We start from the raw sequence: 14671 nt of genomic DNA on the forward strand, positions 1-14671 counted from the left end.
CACGGACTGTTGTTGACAGCAGTGTAATTGCTGCGAGACGGTATCGTGGAAAATACACGAGCATATGATGTTGACAGATGACTGGGTGTTAATTAACATATACAACTTACAAGCACCCAACGCTCGTCTTGACTGAAGCACATCTTTTGTGTGATCAAACAAAGGAAAACGTAGAAGTTGTGATGCACATAAAAGTAGAGTAATGAGCACCTCATGAAGCAAAGCTACGGATTGCAGAAGCAAGTACACCAACAAAATTTGCTCCGAAAGAAAGTGTTCACAGTTAAAAACACGCACACACCACATACTCGCTGTACACGAGTCAGACTCGGATATTGCAGGAATCCTAGCACGAGGGATCAGTACATCTTCAGTATTGGTGTTTACTTACATCAAGGGGGAAACATTTAGGCTATTTTCTAGTCTGTAATTAGCTAGCTGGTCACAATCAGCTTGCAGGTGTTAATACAGGTCTGTACGGTGCAACGAGCGCTATGATTGTTTTGCTGTAAGCGCTATGTTCTGGGGTGACGATGAAGAAGCAGCGTCAGAACCAGCTGAAATCCTAAGCATCTTGGGCTTTCTGAAGCTATCACGGCATGGAGAAAAGAAATCATGCTTGAGCGCATCCTCTGATGTGAGCCTGCACCTGGGGTTGACAGCGAGGCACTTATCCAGCAGGTCAAAAAATGATTCAGGTATCAACTTGAGGAACTCTGGCCTGCGTGTGTTGGCTGTACACCACTGCCTCAGATCCACAGAGTGAAACGATTTGAAATCAAACAGATCCTGACACCGAAGAGTGTTTTTAGGAATCAGACTCAGCAGCCTATTCAAAGAATGTAAGAACTTGAGGTGAGAGTTAACATACCGATGGGAACGAAGATTCGCAGTTGTGCACTTTCGCTACCTCCCACAGTTCTTCACTACCTTTCAGCTTTGCTATTTCCTTGATGTTCCTTTATCATACAAATGCAACATATTAGCAACATTCTTCAGTTAGGGACTGAGGATACACATTGCTGTAATGTGTAAGTTAACTCACTGTTCAGGATCACCACCAAAAGGTGTTCTGCCAATTATCAAGTACAGGAGCGTCACCCCAGCGGACCAGACATCAACTTTACAACCCTGGTGGAAAGACCTAAAGAGAACCTATAGGAAAAACATCACCTTCAGTATATGAAACTTCAAGGATGAAACACTCGACTCTCACAACAGGAAACATAATCAAACCTCTGGAGCCCGGAATCCTTTAGTTCCAACACATGGACCTTCTCTTCGATGTTTTCCATGTCCTGCAACTACCAGTTAGTTAGATCATTCTAATAGCTAGGGATGTTCAATTGAATATCAAGACATGTGCAAGACACAGTTACTGGGAAAATCCACCTTTGTTGTTAAATGTGCCAGAACCAGCAACAGCACTACCACCAGAATGCAGGGGCATTGGAGTCAGCATAAAGAGCTTTCGATCCACACTACCAATAGGAGCAGCGACCCTCTTCCTTTGGGAAGCAGGAGCAGGCACTGTATTTTTGTTGGGACTTTGCATTGCCTCATGCAAGAAGTTCATTAATTCCTTTCGCCCTTTGTAAGGCATTGGCTGCTTTAACCTATCTAATGATGTTTTTGTGCTTGTAGGATCCTTCGCAGAGGTTACACCAGATACATCAGCAGCTTGGGTACCATGCTTACTTTTATTGTCGATCTTAGGTGCACTATCCACTGGGTTTTTACTGGATCTTTTCCTCTTCAAAGGAAGAGGTTGCTTTGAATCATCAACTGCTTCTTTGGCGTGAACTACTGGGGCAAATTTTGATAATGTTTGAGATGCCGTATCCTTCCCACATGAAATTGTCTCAGATTTACCTAATCAATTAAACCAAAATTTCATCTCCATCAGTCAGCCATAGTACAGTAGAATAGAATTGCGGTAATTTGAATGTTCAAAATTAATAAGCTTTTTCTAGCTTTCCAATAAGTATAACTTCCAATGAATCAGATAGTGATTGTTGATGACTACAGCACATATACATTGCTGAAACATTTCAGTAGCTACAGTTCACAATCATTATGTCAAGGAACAAAAGGTACATGCAGCAAAACTTTTCAGCACATATATCAGTCAGATATCTTATGCGTAAATGTAGGTGTTCAAGCTAATGAAATTCACCGCCTTGTCAGGATCATCACCAGGATAACGCTTTTTTGACAAAAACACTGATCTGATCTAGTGGGTCCAACTCTTGAACTGAACTATGGGATATATTTGAATTCTATTCAACCCTCTTTTATGCCAGCACGACTATAAACGTTCCAAAGTCATTCTTTTTTCCCCTAAGATCGAGTAACAGCATGAAAAATACCGGTATGGACTGTATTCAGCGCACAGTCCAGAACTGGGACAATAAACTATTCTGACAGAAAACTATGAGCAGAAGTTCACTATCAAACACCATGTAAGTTTGTTTTGGGTAAAAAAAGCCGGGAAGATCACTGGCAGAGTCTGATTGGAAGGGGAGTAGACTTTTGGGGAGAATTGGGATTAATTCTTCTTCATTGTTTACCTCCCTTTATACATCACCTCCCTTTTATATAGAAAGGAAAGAGGATTCATTGACCCCTGAGGAAGATCGAATCAAATCCTAACAAATCATATCTAATCATATCCCTAACTGATCCTATCTCTCTAACTAATGAGGAAGGGCTGGCTGTCTGCCGCCCCCATAACACACCAATTAATAATGCCCACCAAAAAACACCAATTAATAATTCAAATTTAGGAAGTGACTTACTGTTTTTCAAGAACTTCTGGTGGAGATCCTGCATGCAAAATCAGGAAAACACATAGTGGCAGAATTCCAGACTCAGTTAGCATCAAGCAATACAGGAAATATTCATAAAAAAGTAAGCATCAAATAGAAAGAACAGTACAAGCACTAACATTTGCCAGGTTGAAGTCAATAAGATACCCCTTCTTCAGTTTGCGACAGAAGAGGAAGTTTCCAGGTTTGACATCTCTATGCACTACCCCCTGGAGACAAGCATACAGTTATCAGATATCCACGATTAGAATCGGCAACAGAAATCAACAGTTGACCAGGGTAGCATGCACTTATAAAGACCTGTCTATGTAAGCTTGCAAGAGCTCTGAACAGACAGTACCCATACCACTGCAACTCAAGCAAGGCTATTTCCTTTTTCAAAATCTAGGAGACAAAAGAAATAATTCAAAAAGGATGATTAATTATGGGTACTGAATAAAAAGACAGATAGCTTCAGAGCTAGTAAAAGTCACTATACCTCTGGTCTGTCATGCTCAACATGTTCTAGAACAAAGCACTCTAGTTCGCCACTTTTCAAAGAGCATTCGTATTTAATCACACAATGTTTCCCTCTGCATGGAAAAACATGGCAGTCGCATTAATGTTACTATGGATAACAAAAACAACTCTTAAAAGTTTTAGTGAGAGGGCTAGGTAATTAGTACCCAAAACGCTCCAGCATCTTTAGTTCATTGTTAACATGGTGTGGATGAGCATTTGGGTGAGGACCTGTAAGTAGAAACATAGAGTTAATTTCTTTCTCACAAAAACCTTTATAAAAATGGAGAAATAAATACATCAAGACTTGTGGCTTGATGTTCACACATTTTATAGCGAATATTCGTCCATCTTTTTTTCTCAGCGCCCTATAAACAGTCCCGTAACCTCCTGAGTAAATAATGAACATGACATATTAGTCTGCATTCAGAAAAAAAAACTAAGTGACAGTTCCAAAAGAAATATACAGGATTCTTACCAGACCCTTCCTCCTCTTCTATGACAAAACCCTTGAAGCTAGGAAGTTGTTTTGGAACTACATGGCTCTGAAAACGATGGCAGCAGAACAGCAAAATAAAATAAAAGTTAATAAATAAAATCTTGAATAGAAGGCTGGGATAGGTACAGGACATAAATGATTCATACAAGACTTAGCAATCATTAAGTGACCATATGTTGACAAACTAACCTTTTGAGCCTTTGCTGCAAAGCGGTCCTTATCTTCTTTGGGCAGTGCATTTTTCTTGGTCTTCTCATTTTGCTTCGCAACCATTCTATCCTGCCCATTTTTAGATACATTGGCCTCCACCTCATTCCAGGGCTGCTTTCCATTATTTAGATATTTGCTTTCTCTATTTTCAGCAATAATGTTCAGGTCCCTCATGTCCATACAGTCATACCTTGTAGCTTCCTGCGGCAATGCTTCAGGTTCACTATTTCTGTTCATTTGAGATGCTATAGGTGCAGCCTTGGTGTCCATAGGAGGTTGGAACAAAATTTGTGTTGTCTTATCCTTACAAACTTCTGCGCATGCATTGGCACATAGTGGATTCTTTTCCTGACCACAAGTTGGGAGATTCTCATGATGCCCAGCATCTGGGCAGTTGTATTGTAAAGCATCTGCTTGATTTGGAATAGTATCAAATGCTTCTATACTATCATCTCTCTTTGTATTATAATTAATTGGGCTGCCTGGATTTTTGCAAACGAGATTTAGATCTTCAGCCTGATTCTCTCTTTCCCCAGCATGATTTTCTGTTTCCCCAGCTACAACAGCATGAATGGTCGTGGGATGGACAGACTCTTTTTGTAGATCATCACTATCCTCTACTGTACAGTTAAGGAATGCAGCTTGTTCAGATTCACCAATCCTACTACTTTTACCATCAACTTCTGCATCGATGTTTTTGGATTTCTCAGCATCCAGTGGAGGAAGATTGACAGAACAACAATCTGACAGATTTGTTGGAACCAGTGTTAAAGCCATGTTCCCGAGAACTGTGCCATCATCACCTTTAAGAGACTGCGCAAGTTCAGGTTGAAGACAAAGCGTGGTAATTTTAGCATCATTGGGAACAAGAGTAGCCCCAGTTGGAAGTCCTAAGGAAGGTTCACCGATAAATGTGCTGATAGTGGGAAGCCTATCCTGCAACTCTTGCATAACCTCCAAATGTACCTGAGTATAAGATATGACAAAAGTTCAACGGTTAATTTCAAGCTATCTTTCATGCCATTTACTCTATGGATGGACCAAACCAATCAAAATTGTGGCAATCTACTGATGAAAATTAGTAAGCCCTATGGAACAGATTATTCATGCGTAAGAGCCTAATATCCTAGGGATTTTGTGCCCATGGCCTATAAAAAGAAATAACATGAAATGATTTCAAATGTCCAATCAGACTAACTACAAGCAAATAAAAGAAAGTAGGGCTAGATTGGCAATTTGTTGGGTCTTCGCATCTTCGATTTCTTTAATTTGGACATGTTGCAATGAAATAACAAGCGTACAGCAACTAGGAAGAGACATCATACCTCTCCAGTAGCAGCTGGGGCACAGGTTTGTGCAACCAGCTGATTCGACTCCTGCTCGCTGTGTTCCATCAAATCTGCACAAAATGAACCCAAATGAATATAGAAACAAGGATAGCCCTCCTGAACCAGCACGCATACAGTAAAAACATGTAAATGGAACAATCTGGCTTCTCTGAGAAATTAAACACCTGAGTCCGGCGCTAGTAGTCGGTGCCTCTTCGTGCTGAAGCAGCTCACATCCGACACTTTCCGCTTGCGCTCATACCGAATCGTCACTTCCCCCGACCACTTCCTCACCTCGGGAGGTCTCAACAACACCCTTGGGGCCGGGACATCCAACCCCGCAAACCTCATAAACGCCAGGACGGCCGTCTCAGAGGCTGTCACCACGCCGCCGCCGGAGATTCGCAGTGGAGACCCAGGGATACGACACATCCGCTCGACTAAGTCCGGTGAGACGGAGAGGGCCGCGGCGGAGGTGGAGGCGGAGGCGGCGGTGGTGAGGGCCGCGGCGGAGGCGGCGGTGGCGAGGTCCGAGGCGGCGACGGGGCGACCGAGGCGGACGAGCACTGTGAGGAGGTGCCAAGCCAGCTCCATCTCCACCGAGAGAGCGGCCGCGGCGCCGTCCGGAGCCATCGGGGAGGGCTAGGCGCTCGGATCTGCGCGGCTAGGGCCCGGAAGGCATGGGATGGAGGTGGGGAGCCGGCGGCGCTTGGCTTCGAGCGGTGTTCTTCTCTCGCTTGCCTCTTCTAGAACAGAAGAGGGAACGGTGCTTTTGCGATTTGGTCCTCGGAGGTTCTGAGTTTTGTGGATCGGAGGGCGGCGGGAGGCGGGAAAATTTGTGCGGGAGGGGAGTTTTTGGAGCGGCGGATCTCAGCGCGGTGCGAACACGTGCCGTTTTCCCGCCCGGGCTTTCCGCCTCGGCTCGTAATTGCTACGCCCACAGCTAGTGTACGCACACAACAGCAGCGTAAACACCGCGTCGCAGTCGCTTACACATTGGACCCACACACCTCCGAATGGTCAACTATGTGTTGTTGACTCTTGCCCACCCTTGCAGGCTTTGCAGTCCTCACAATGCATACAGCACTGCGAACAGCTGATTATGGCCCTCTTTTATCCGCTTATAAGCGGCTTATAGGTGCAAATAAGCGAAAATCTCACTCAAACGCCTCGCTTATTTCCCGCTTGTGTGCTAAGCGGCTTAGTCTAAAATCCACAAAACAATAGCAGGTTCGATTTTCTCGTACGCGGTTTGGGAGCCACTTATTGCTTAAGTGAACCCTCTTTTCTCCCTATACCCTTTCCACCTCCACCTCCTGGCCGACGGCGCCGCTGCCTCCCTCGACGCCCGCCGCCTCCTGCCCTCCTCCGCGCGTCCCCTGCGGCCTCCTCCTCCCGCACGTCAGTCCACTACCACCAGCTCCGTGGCGGCATCCACCACGAACACGTGTGTGGGCGGCCCCGGCCCCCCTCCTCGGCCGGGTCCGGCGGCAGTGCGTACTCGACGCTGGAGTGCATGGGGAAGAGGTCGGCGGGGAGCGCGTCGGGCGCTAGGTGTCGCTGGAACGGGTTGGCGCCGGCACCGCAGAAGGGGCAGGACCATCGCGCGGAGCCGTGGTGCACGCGCGAGAACGGGTTGAGCGCGGCGCCGCACCCGCGGGTCGCGCAGCGGAGTGGCGCGTAGGGGAGCAGCGAGAGGAGGTCGGGCGCCGTGGGGTGCTGCAGCGGCGAGCAAACGATTTGAGAAAGGAAAGATTGCAAAAAGTACCTGAGCAGGGAGAAGGCGAAGAGGGTCTTGCTTGGGTTTTGGCGAGAAAGGAAAGCTTCATGGCCTTGGACTTCCAGAACATCATATGTTTTACAGGATAGGCGATTGCTCTGCTCCTGCTCTTAGGCAATGTAAGAATAATTTCCGTGGCTCATTAAAAACTATCGGTAGGAAATTTGAAGAGGTTCTTGTTTCCATACTAGACCAATCTATCATATGAATTTCACATTATTGTAATGCAATTTCTATTTAACAAACTCCAAAGACATTAGAATTATTGTCTTCTCATCGTGTTCACAACAAAAATGAGCTATTATCAGCCTCAGCGGCATTCAGGTCAATTTACCAGCTAGGACAGACAATCGACACAAAATAATCAAGATTGACAAACACCCTGCTTATTCAGAATCAGGATTGCCAAACACCCTGCTTATTCAGACAGCGGATTCTCCAGACAGTGGGCTTATTAGATAAGCTATAGATAAGCGAGTTCCAAAAAAGCGTTTACAAGTAAGATTAATACGCCTCGCAAAAGAAAAGTAAGATTAATACATTTCTGCGCATTTAGATATCAATGGAATGAGAAAAGGAGCAAAATGTCCTTCGTAGATTCAGACTTCAGAAGCCGGGACAAAGCGTTCTGCATCAATCAAATGGAGAAACAAATGTTGCAGATGAAACAGCTGATGGATAACGTTACTGACAACTGTACTGAACAATCACAGTTGATCTGCAATTTCTCGAGAGGATATTGTGGACAGCATTAGTACTGTGGCTCTCTACTGCACTGGTCGCCTACTGAATGAACTACCAAAATTGTGCTAAACTACACAGGCAATTCCTGCTGCTATCTTGTTTTCCGACTTCGACGGCGGCATTCGAAGCAGTCCGAGCACGGATAATAGGCCTTCACTCCGTTTTTACGATCTATTTGTAATTTGGTCGGTGAAACCTTAAGTTCCTCTACAAGTATCTGACGCAGATTTTCATTTTCCTCCCGCAGTTCTTCAATAACCCTTTGGTGCTTCAGTACCTGAAAATGCATAACCGATTATAATCAGCTACGAGGCTTGCATTGCTATGAAAAACAATCAATTGTGAACCAATCTTTACATGAATACAGTATGATTAATATAACCAACAAAGCACTTCTCTACTGCCTTCCTACATGTAACGAGAACTATAGCTTAAAAGTCTAGAGGCACAACATTTTCGGGTTATATTGGGATGAATGAATAAAACACATCTAACACAGAAATGGATGGAACTGCCAAGCAAATGTCATAAGTATAACTGAACTGAACTCACCAGCTGGAGTACATTATCCATTCCTTGTAAATTTCCAGGCTGAAATGAATAAAGAAAAAATAGTTCAGGACATCTGGTGCATAACAATTCAGCAGCCAAAGACATAGTTGAAGCTACAACTGCACAAACAAATGAACAATATGTATTGTAAAGTTTAAGAGTGTTTTAGTGCATACCGCATCTCTGGAGTCCATCTTTGTATCATTCTGGAACAGTGGATTCTGTAGAAAATTGGCAATGACCTTTTCAGTTCGACTCCCAGTTAATGCTTCTGGCTGATTAGGTTGCTGTACTCTTGACATTTCATAACTTGTAGTGTTCTTCAAATTACTTTCTGCAGTCTTAGCCTCTAGATCCATGGGCATACCATCGTGAGTTTGTTGATTGCTAGACAAAGAACGAGCCATAGGATTCGATGCAGACGGCATCTCAGGGCTATCCTTTAGCCTTGACGTCAATTTAGACATTATTTCCTAGAAGAAGAAAAAAACTAGTTCAATCAATGTTAATGCACTGAAAAAGGGAAACGGAAGAAAATGGGGGCAAACTACAGTTCATATATGTACCCCAAAAGATGACTGAATTCCATGAAGTACTCGTGGCTTCAGTGCAATTCCTGAAAGTTGAAGAGAAATAAGGTTTGCTTCATCTCACAGGAAACAAGTGCACAAGTTGGTGCACAAAAAGTTATCTGGTAAAAACCAGCTTAAAGCGCTGCAGCAGTTGAAGAAATGGCCATACACGCAACATATGGATAATCCCAATTGCAAGAGAAACTTGGTCCAGTTTTCAAAAAAAAAAAGAGAGAGACTTGGTCCCTGTTGTATAGACACTATGGTCTCCCCAGTCTATCACCCCAATCTTCCGCATCACATTTCTTTGAATGGTGGTCCAGTACCATCACTTTGGTGGTAAGTTCAATGCAGGCTGGAATGAACTCCTTGATAACTTTGGGTGCTTGGACAATATGGAAGCACCAGAGTGGTTTTGTCCTCATGTTCGCCAACATTCAAAAGGTTCTACAGATCATTAGGGATGAGTCATGGTAGTGAGTCATGGCCAGGGCCAAAGGATTGGAACCAGGGGCGGAGCTACGGCTATTTATCAGGGTCAGCTGATCCTGAAAAGCTTCAGTGAATTAAGTGGAAAATTAATGTTCTGGGCAATCCCTGACCCAGTGGTATGGAGAAGACCCCAGTGAGTCAGTGACCTGTTCACCTAGCTCGGCCCTTGATTGGCACAACTGACCAAGTTTGAGTCCTAGTTGGTCTTGGTTTTGCATGTAGGTCGATTTATCCTTGTCTGTGGAGCGGAGCTAATGTTTTAAGTGCTGCGTATTCAAAGAAAAAAGACATATGGATAGTGCTAGTCTGCAAAAATGAAAAAAAAAACGTTGTCCTCCATTATCATTATTATGGTATTAAAGTTACATCTTTCGTTCAACCAAAGCAACTGCGCATAGGATAGATGAACTAACTACACGCCTACAATGAACAGAAATGCAAGTGGGGCATAAAAGTGAACCAAAGTATCACCATGCAATAGCAATTACACAAGTACTCTGCATTAACTTTAAATGAGGAGGAATAGATGAAAAAACATGCTGATGCGTATACACTGCTGCACTTACTTAACAGGGAAAGAACTAAAAAAGAAAACTTAATGGAGACAAGGCATCATAATTGAACATAAGTGAGGACAGTTCATATAAGGATGGACAGGAATACAAAGTTAATTTTTTGAAATAGCTGCAATATGTACCTATTCCAAAACCATGGCCCATACCAACTCCACAGCCAATTCCCGCTTCAATGTTCTTTAACCCAGATGTCCTCAGCTAGAGCACAAACACAGGGAGAGACGAAAATAGCACCATCAGATAAGCACCAAATACAGGATCAGATTTACAGAATGGGCGTTTATGCACTGAAAAGTGCTAAATCTTATCGTACCGCAGAATTGACATGCCTTGTGACACCAGAAAAGGCATCTGTTGCGCCTCTTGTAGCACTCATAACTTGCTGAAGCCCAGGTATCATACCTGAAATAAATATAGAAGGTAACTTCTTAGACAAGAAGGTAACTTCTTAGACAAGAAGCCGATCGTGAAATTAATCCATTACTCTAAAGGCAATTTGCCAAGCTTTGGACAGCATTTGACGTGCAGGTGCCAGAATTAGCAAGCATGAATCAACCACATATTTATATATTTCCAAACGCGGGTGTTTAAGTAATCACCAAGTCAAATAATGTAGCTCCCGTTCGATTAATTTACACACAACACGAACTGTTCGACGAAATGCCACTGTGAGGAGGCAGCCCCTACGTCGTCATTAATCTGTTCAAAGAAATGCCAAACCCAAAGAACACCCCCACCTACCTATGACTGATTCGATTCCCCTGAACCCACCTCGGTCATCTAAGAACGAAACCAGGATAAGGTCCTCCAAAATTCACATTACCTAGGTAGATGGGTCGGCCGACGCCGATGCCAACGCCGCATCCGACACCGAATCCGGTGAAGACCTGCAAAACCTTCACGCTGAAGGGGTTCTCCATCCGGAACGCGGGCGGCGGAAGCCTCCGCTCCCGGGGGCTCGCCATCGACGCCGGGCGATGGACGCCGGCGACGGAAGGGAAGGAGTGGAGGTCCGCGACTTTGGATCGGATCGTTGCTTGGGCTTAATCCGGGGCCGGACAGCTTGATCCACCACACACAATGGCAACGGGGGTATAGCCCATCAGAAACGCCGCAAGATGGGCTAGCCCATTTAGAGGCATGTCTCTGGCATAGGCCTGGTAACAGGGTTAAATGCCGTATCAAGCTGACAAGGTGCATGCTGACATGCTGTGGCATATCGACTGCAATTTTTTCAAGAGAGCCGGCACGTTTTGCAGATTATCATTATGCTTTTGGCCTTCTCTAAAACCTGATGTAAAGTTTACAGTAATCTTGCTTCGTAACAGTAGTTCTTTTTAGAGCAAACGCCCTCACACCTCCATGGCAATTTAAGCAATACAAGGTGGGTCCTCTTCGAATAGAGTTTCAGAAGAATTGCCTGTTCGATGCTCCGGCCCTGGGAGAACAGCCCACTGGCCACTGCGGCACTGCCATCGGCTTTGTGGAACTAGTCCATCCACGCCGGCACGGGCTAATATTTTTAAAAGCTATTGAATCTAAAATTATTTAGAAATTAAATTCCTAACTAATAATTAAAATTGTACCTACTGCTCTCTTATTTTTTTCAATACTTCATTATAATACTCATATAGATGTACTTATCTTTATTCAGTTGTGATTAATTTTTAATTAGTAATTACTCTATAAACTTTTTGATCCACATTCACACTTTTTTCATTTTGTATCACACCTCCATACATTGTGTTTATCATAAAAATTGATATTTTTCATCAATTCCTCACATACATGTATAAATGGTCTAAATGGTAACACTCATCATGTGTATATATTTAGTATTTCTATATTAATAATGACATAAATAGTTAATTTAGAATCATATATTAGTTTACTTTTGGACATTTATATGATGCACACGAAGATAATTAGATTAATATTTAGGTGATTACTTTATGTTATTTTTAATAACAACATATGTGGGTAACTTAAATACAAATTTAGAATGATATTTTAAATTATGATTTGTAATGATATGTATGAGTAAATTGGATGAAGATTATTAGGTTATCGTAGATTATTTTTTATAATGGCTGACCTTAATAATTTAGATATAGGATTAGAGTTTATTTTGAATATTTTCATAATGATAGTGGCGGGTAACTTTTTAGAAAATATAATAGATTAATGACTATTATTAGAGTTTACACGATTGGTGTTTGATGTTTTTGATTTTTTTGAGAATTTTTTAGGATTTATCTTTTTTTTCTAGCGTGTCTCGTGGGAACTAATGCAGAGTCTCCAATGAAAAAAATAATACTACATCGCTACAAAACTATTACCATGAGCTACATCTCATTTGTAAAATATTCGAACACAATACTTATATAGATATATACTTATTATCTTCATCTGATTTGTGATGGATTTTAGTTAATATTTTCATCCATATTTATAATATTTAACTTTTCACTTTGCGTCGTAGGTAAGCGCTTGAATTTGTTTAATGGATCCTAAGTTTGAGCTATAATTTTAACATAGAAACCTATATTCTCATCACTTGCTCTATATCTTTATAAATGGTGATACACATCATGTGTATATACCTTAGTTATTATATCATATACCAATAGTGTAAGAAATAAACGATTTAGACTCATATATTGTTGTATATTTTTAATTAAGGTGATTGGATTCAAATGTAGGGTTACCCCATGTTACTTTTAATAATAACATATGTGGGTAATATATATGTAAATTTAGTTGCAAATTTAGGGGTTATTTTAAATATTGTTTATAATGGAATGAGTGGGTAATTCTGATGAAGATTAGGGGGTTACTTTAGTTAATTTTTTATAATGGTGGAGGTGGGTAATTTAGATATAGATTTAGGGTTACTTTAGGCTATTTTTATAATGGTATGCGGTGGGTAATTTTTTAGAAAACATAATAGATCCAATGGGTATGATGATTTGAATCTACCGATTGATGGCTAGATATTTTACTTTTTTGAGAATTTTTAGAATTTCTCTTTTTTTTTCTAAGTGTTCAATTAGGAATCCTAGGTGGTTTTACCCGCAGGTTTGAAAAAGGAACTTACCCTAAGATTCTGGACGCAGGAAGCACCGCCCTGGAAGAGTGGGAGCGGAACAAGCGAGTGTTCCAACAATCCTGGAAGAGGCAAAGCTCTGACAGGAAGCCGACGTAACGTTATGGCCAGTCAACTGTGAAACGGGGATGTTCATGTCGACACGTCCGCGCATATTATCAGCTTTTGGTATCACGATAACTGAGCAAATACACTACCAATTTTCACCGACAGATACACAAAATATGTTTACCTGACCATAGACACATGTACACCCATTGCTCCCAAAAAATTACTCATTTAGTTTTGTCCTAGCTTAAATTATCTTTAACTTTGATCACATTTATAAAGAAGACTATCGACATTTATGGTACAAAATAGTTAAGCTATGATAACATTGTATCAACATATTAAGCATATTTTCTAATTTGGTCAAACTTAGTTTGACTTAAGACGGGTGGAGTATAAAGCCTATGCACTTCCTCTTCTACTACTATTAACTTAAAAAATCATTCTTTTTTAATTAAATCATGATTAAGTTGTTGACTCAAAACTCAGAAGAAAAAGGAAAGCTGATCAAGTAGACAATGACGTGGGGATTAGGACCTGGGAGGAGACGACGCCTTCGTTTCTCTCAGGATGGGGCATTTGCATTTTCTGACTAGATCCTTGTGCTACCCAGGTCGCTCGCTCGTGTCATCACAAAGACACCGACTTGACCTCGTACTAATACATGGATCAGTGCAAGGTCTACAGGTTACAGGTAGTAACCTTCCACTGCATTTACTCGTAACTGAACTCCGAATCTTACTAGTCACTACTAGTCCTACCTACATCGCCTGTGATCCTTGCCGTGTGCCTGGCAGTTTTTTTGACCGGATCGTTTTTTGCTCGATCCTCCGATGAACAATCGTACGCGTCGTCCCTTAACAATTAGCACTTGGGGCACGATGCAAAAGAAAAGCACGTCCACCACGTGAACTTCCCTTGCCTTGTGGCCTAGCTTCTACGTAAGTTGGGTCAACTAAGATCTATCTCGATCCCATATACGCGATTCATGCACTCTTTGACTATCTTTAATTTTCCATCCTTTGCCTTTGACTATGGCACTACATTATCGTGTGTATCTACAATATCTCTAGCTAACAACGTTGGCGCACCAACAAGTGTGCCGTAGGAAATTTTCGCCGACTCCTAGGTTATAAACTTGGCATATCTTGTATTCGTTCGGTCGTTCCAAGTTCCAACCTCCTAGGTACACAGGAGGGCACCCTGATTGGCTGGCCACCTCGATGGCCACAAAGAGTGCTCCTGATCCCAAGCAACCCCAAGAAACGAAATCAAATCAAATCAGAACAAATCAAAACCAGAAGGAAAAGAAAAATGGAAAGGAAAATCCGCACCTTATCTTCCGTGATCACCTTTCCCAATCTCGCGAAAGGTCGCCGCGCGCTATATCATGATCCTCACGCCCATTTTTCTATCCTTTCGTCCATCTTTTGCCCCAG

The 14671-nt window shown here is 42.4% G+C and overlaps 2 protein-coding genes across 2 annotated transcripts; both read right to left on the reverse strand.

The window, feature by feature from the left end:
* Positions 1-229: 229 nt before the first annotated feature.
* LOC101767316 (probable serine/threonine-protein kinase cdc7) lies at positions 230-6147 on the reverse strand. The gene is made up of 15 exons (XM_004983572.3): positions 5549-6147; positions 5361-5434; positions 4015-5001; positions 3805-3871; positions 3654-3716; positions 3494-3557; positions 3307-3400; positions 3129-3212; positions 2948-3037; positions 2799-2826; positions 1393-1872; positions 1237-1298; positions 1046-1155; positions 872-959; positions 230-789 (listed from the first exon to the last, which is right to left on the reverse strand). The coding sequence occupies exons 1-15, from the start codon at positions 5994-5996 to the stop codon at positions 493-495; spliced, it is 3036 nt and encodes a 1011-aa protein (XP_004983629.1). The 5' UTR covers positions 5997-6147; the 3' UTR covers positions 230-492.
* A 1559-nt stretch (positions 6148-7706) lies between these two features.
* LOC101768122 lies at positions 7707-11149 on the reverse strand. The gene is made up of 7 exons (XM_004983574.3): positions 10902-11149; positions 10392-10480; positions 10201-10276; positions 9006-9055; positions 8616-8912; positions 8440-8478; positions 7707-8164 (listed from the first exon to the last, which is right to left on the reverse strand). Exons 1-7 carry the CDS (start codon positions 11041-11043, stop codon positions 7979-7981), a joined length of 879 nt encoding a protein of 292 aa, XP_004983631.1. The 5' UTR covers positions 11044-11149; the 3' UTR covers positions 7707-7978.
* Between the last annotated feature and the right edge of the window lie 3522 nt (positions 11150-14671).

The sequence above is a fragment of the Setaria italica genome, chromosome IX (assembly GCF_000263155.2).
Source record: "Setaria italica strain Yugu1 chromosome IX, Setaria_italica_v2.0, whole genome shotgun sequence".
Lineage (NCBI taxonomy): Eukaryota > Viridiplantae > Streptophyta > Magnoliopsida > Poales > Poaceae > Setaria > Setaria italica.

Bases quoted from the DNA above. Each gene is read 5' to 3' on its own strand.
- LOC101767316 (XM_004983572.3), bottom strand. From the start codon at position 5,996: ATGGCTCCGGACGGCGCCGCGGCCGCTCTCTCGGTGGAGATGGAGCTG. The intron at 3,213-3,306 runs GTATAGTGACTT...TTTGTCTCCTAG, and splicing joins TTGAGCATGACAGACCAGAG to ATTTTGAAAAAGGAAATAGC. The intron at 2,827-2,947 runs GTTAGTGCTTGT...TTTTGCATGCAG, and splicing joins TTGACTTCAACCTGGCAAAT to GATCTCCACCAGAAGTTCTT.
- LOC101768122 (XM_004983574.3), bottom strand. From the start codon at position 11,043: ATGGCGAGCCCCCGGGAGCGGAGGCTTCCGCCGCCCGCGTTCCGGATG. The intron at 10,277-10,391 runs GTACGATAAGAT...TTTGTGCTCTAG, and splicing joins CAAGGCATGTCAATTCTGCG to CTGAGGACATCTGGGTTAAA. The intron at 8,913-9,005 runs GTACATATATGA...TTCTTCTTCTAG, and splicing joins GAATTCAGTCATCTTTTGGG to GAAATAATGTCTAAATTGAC.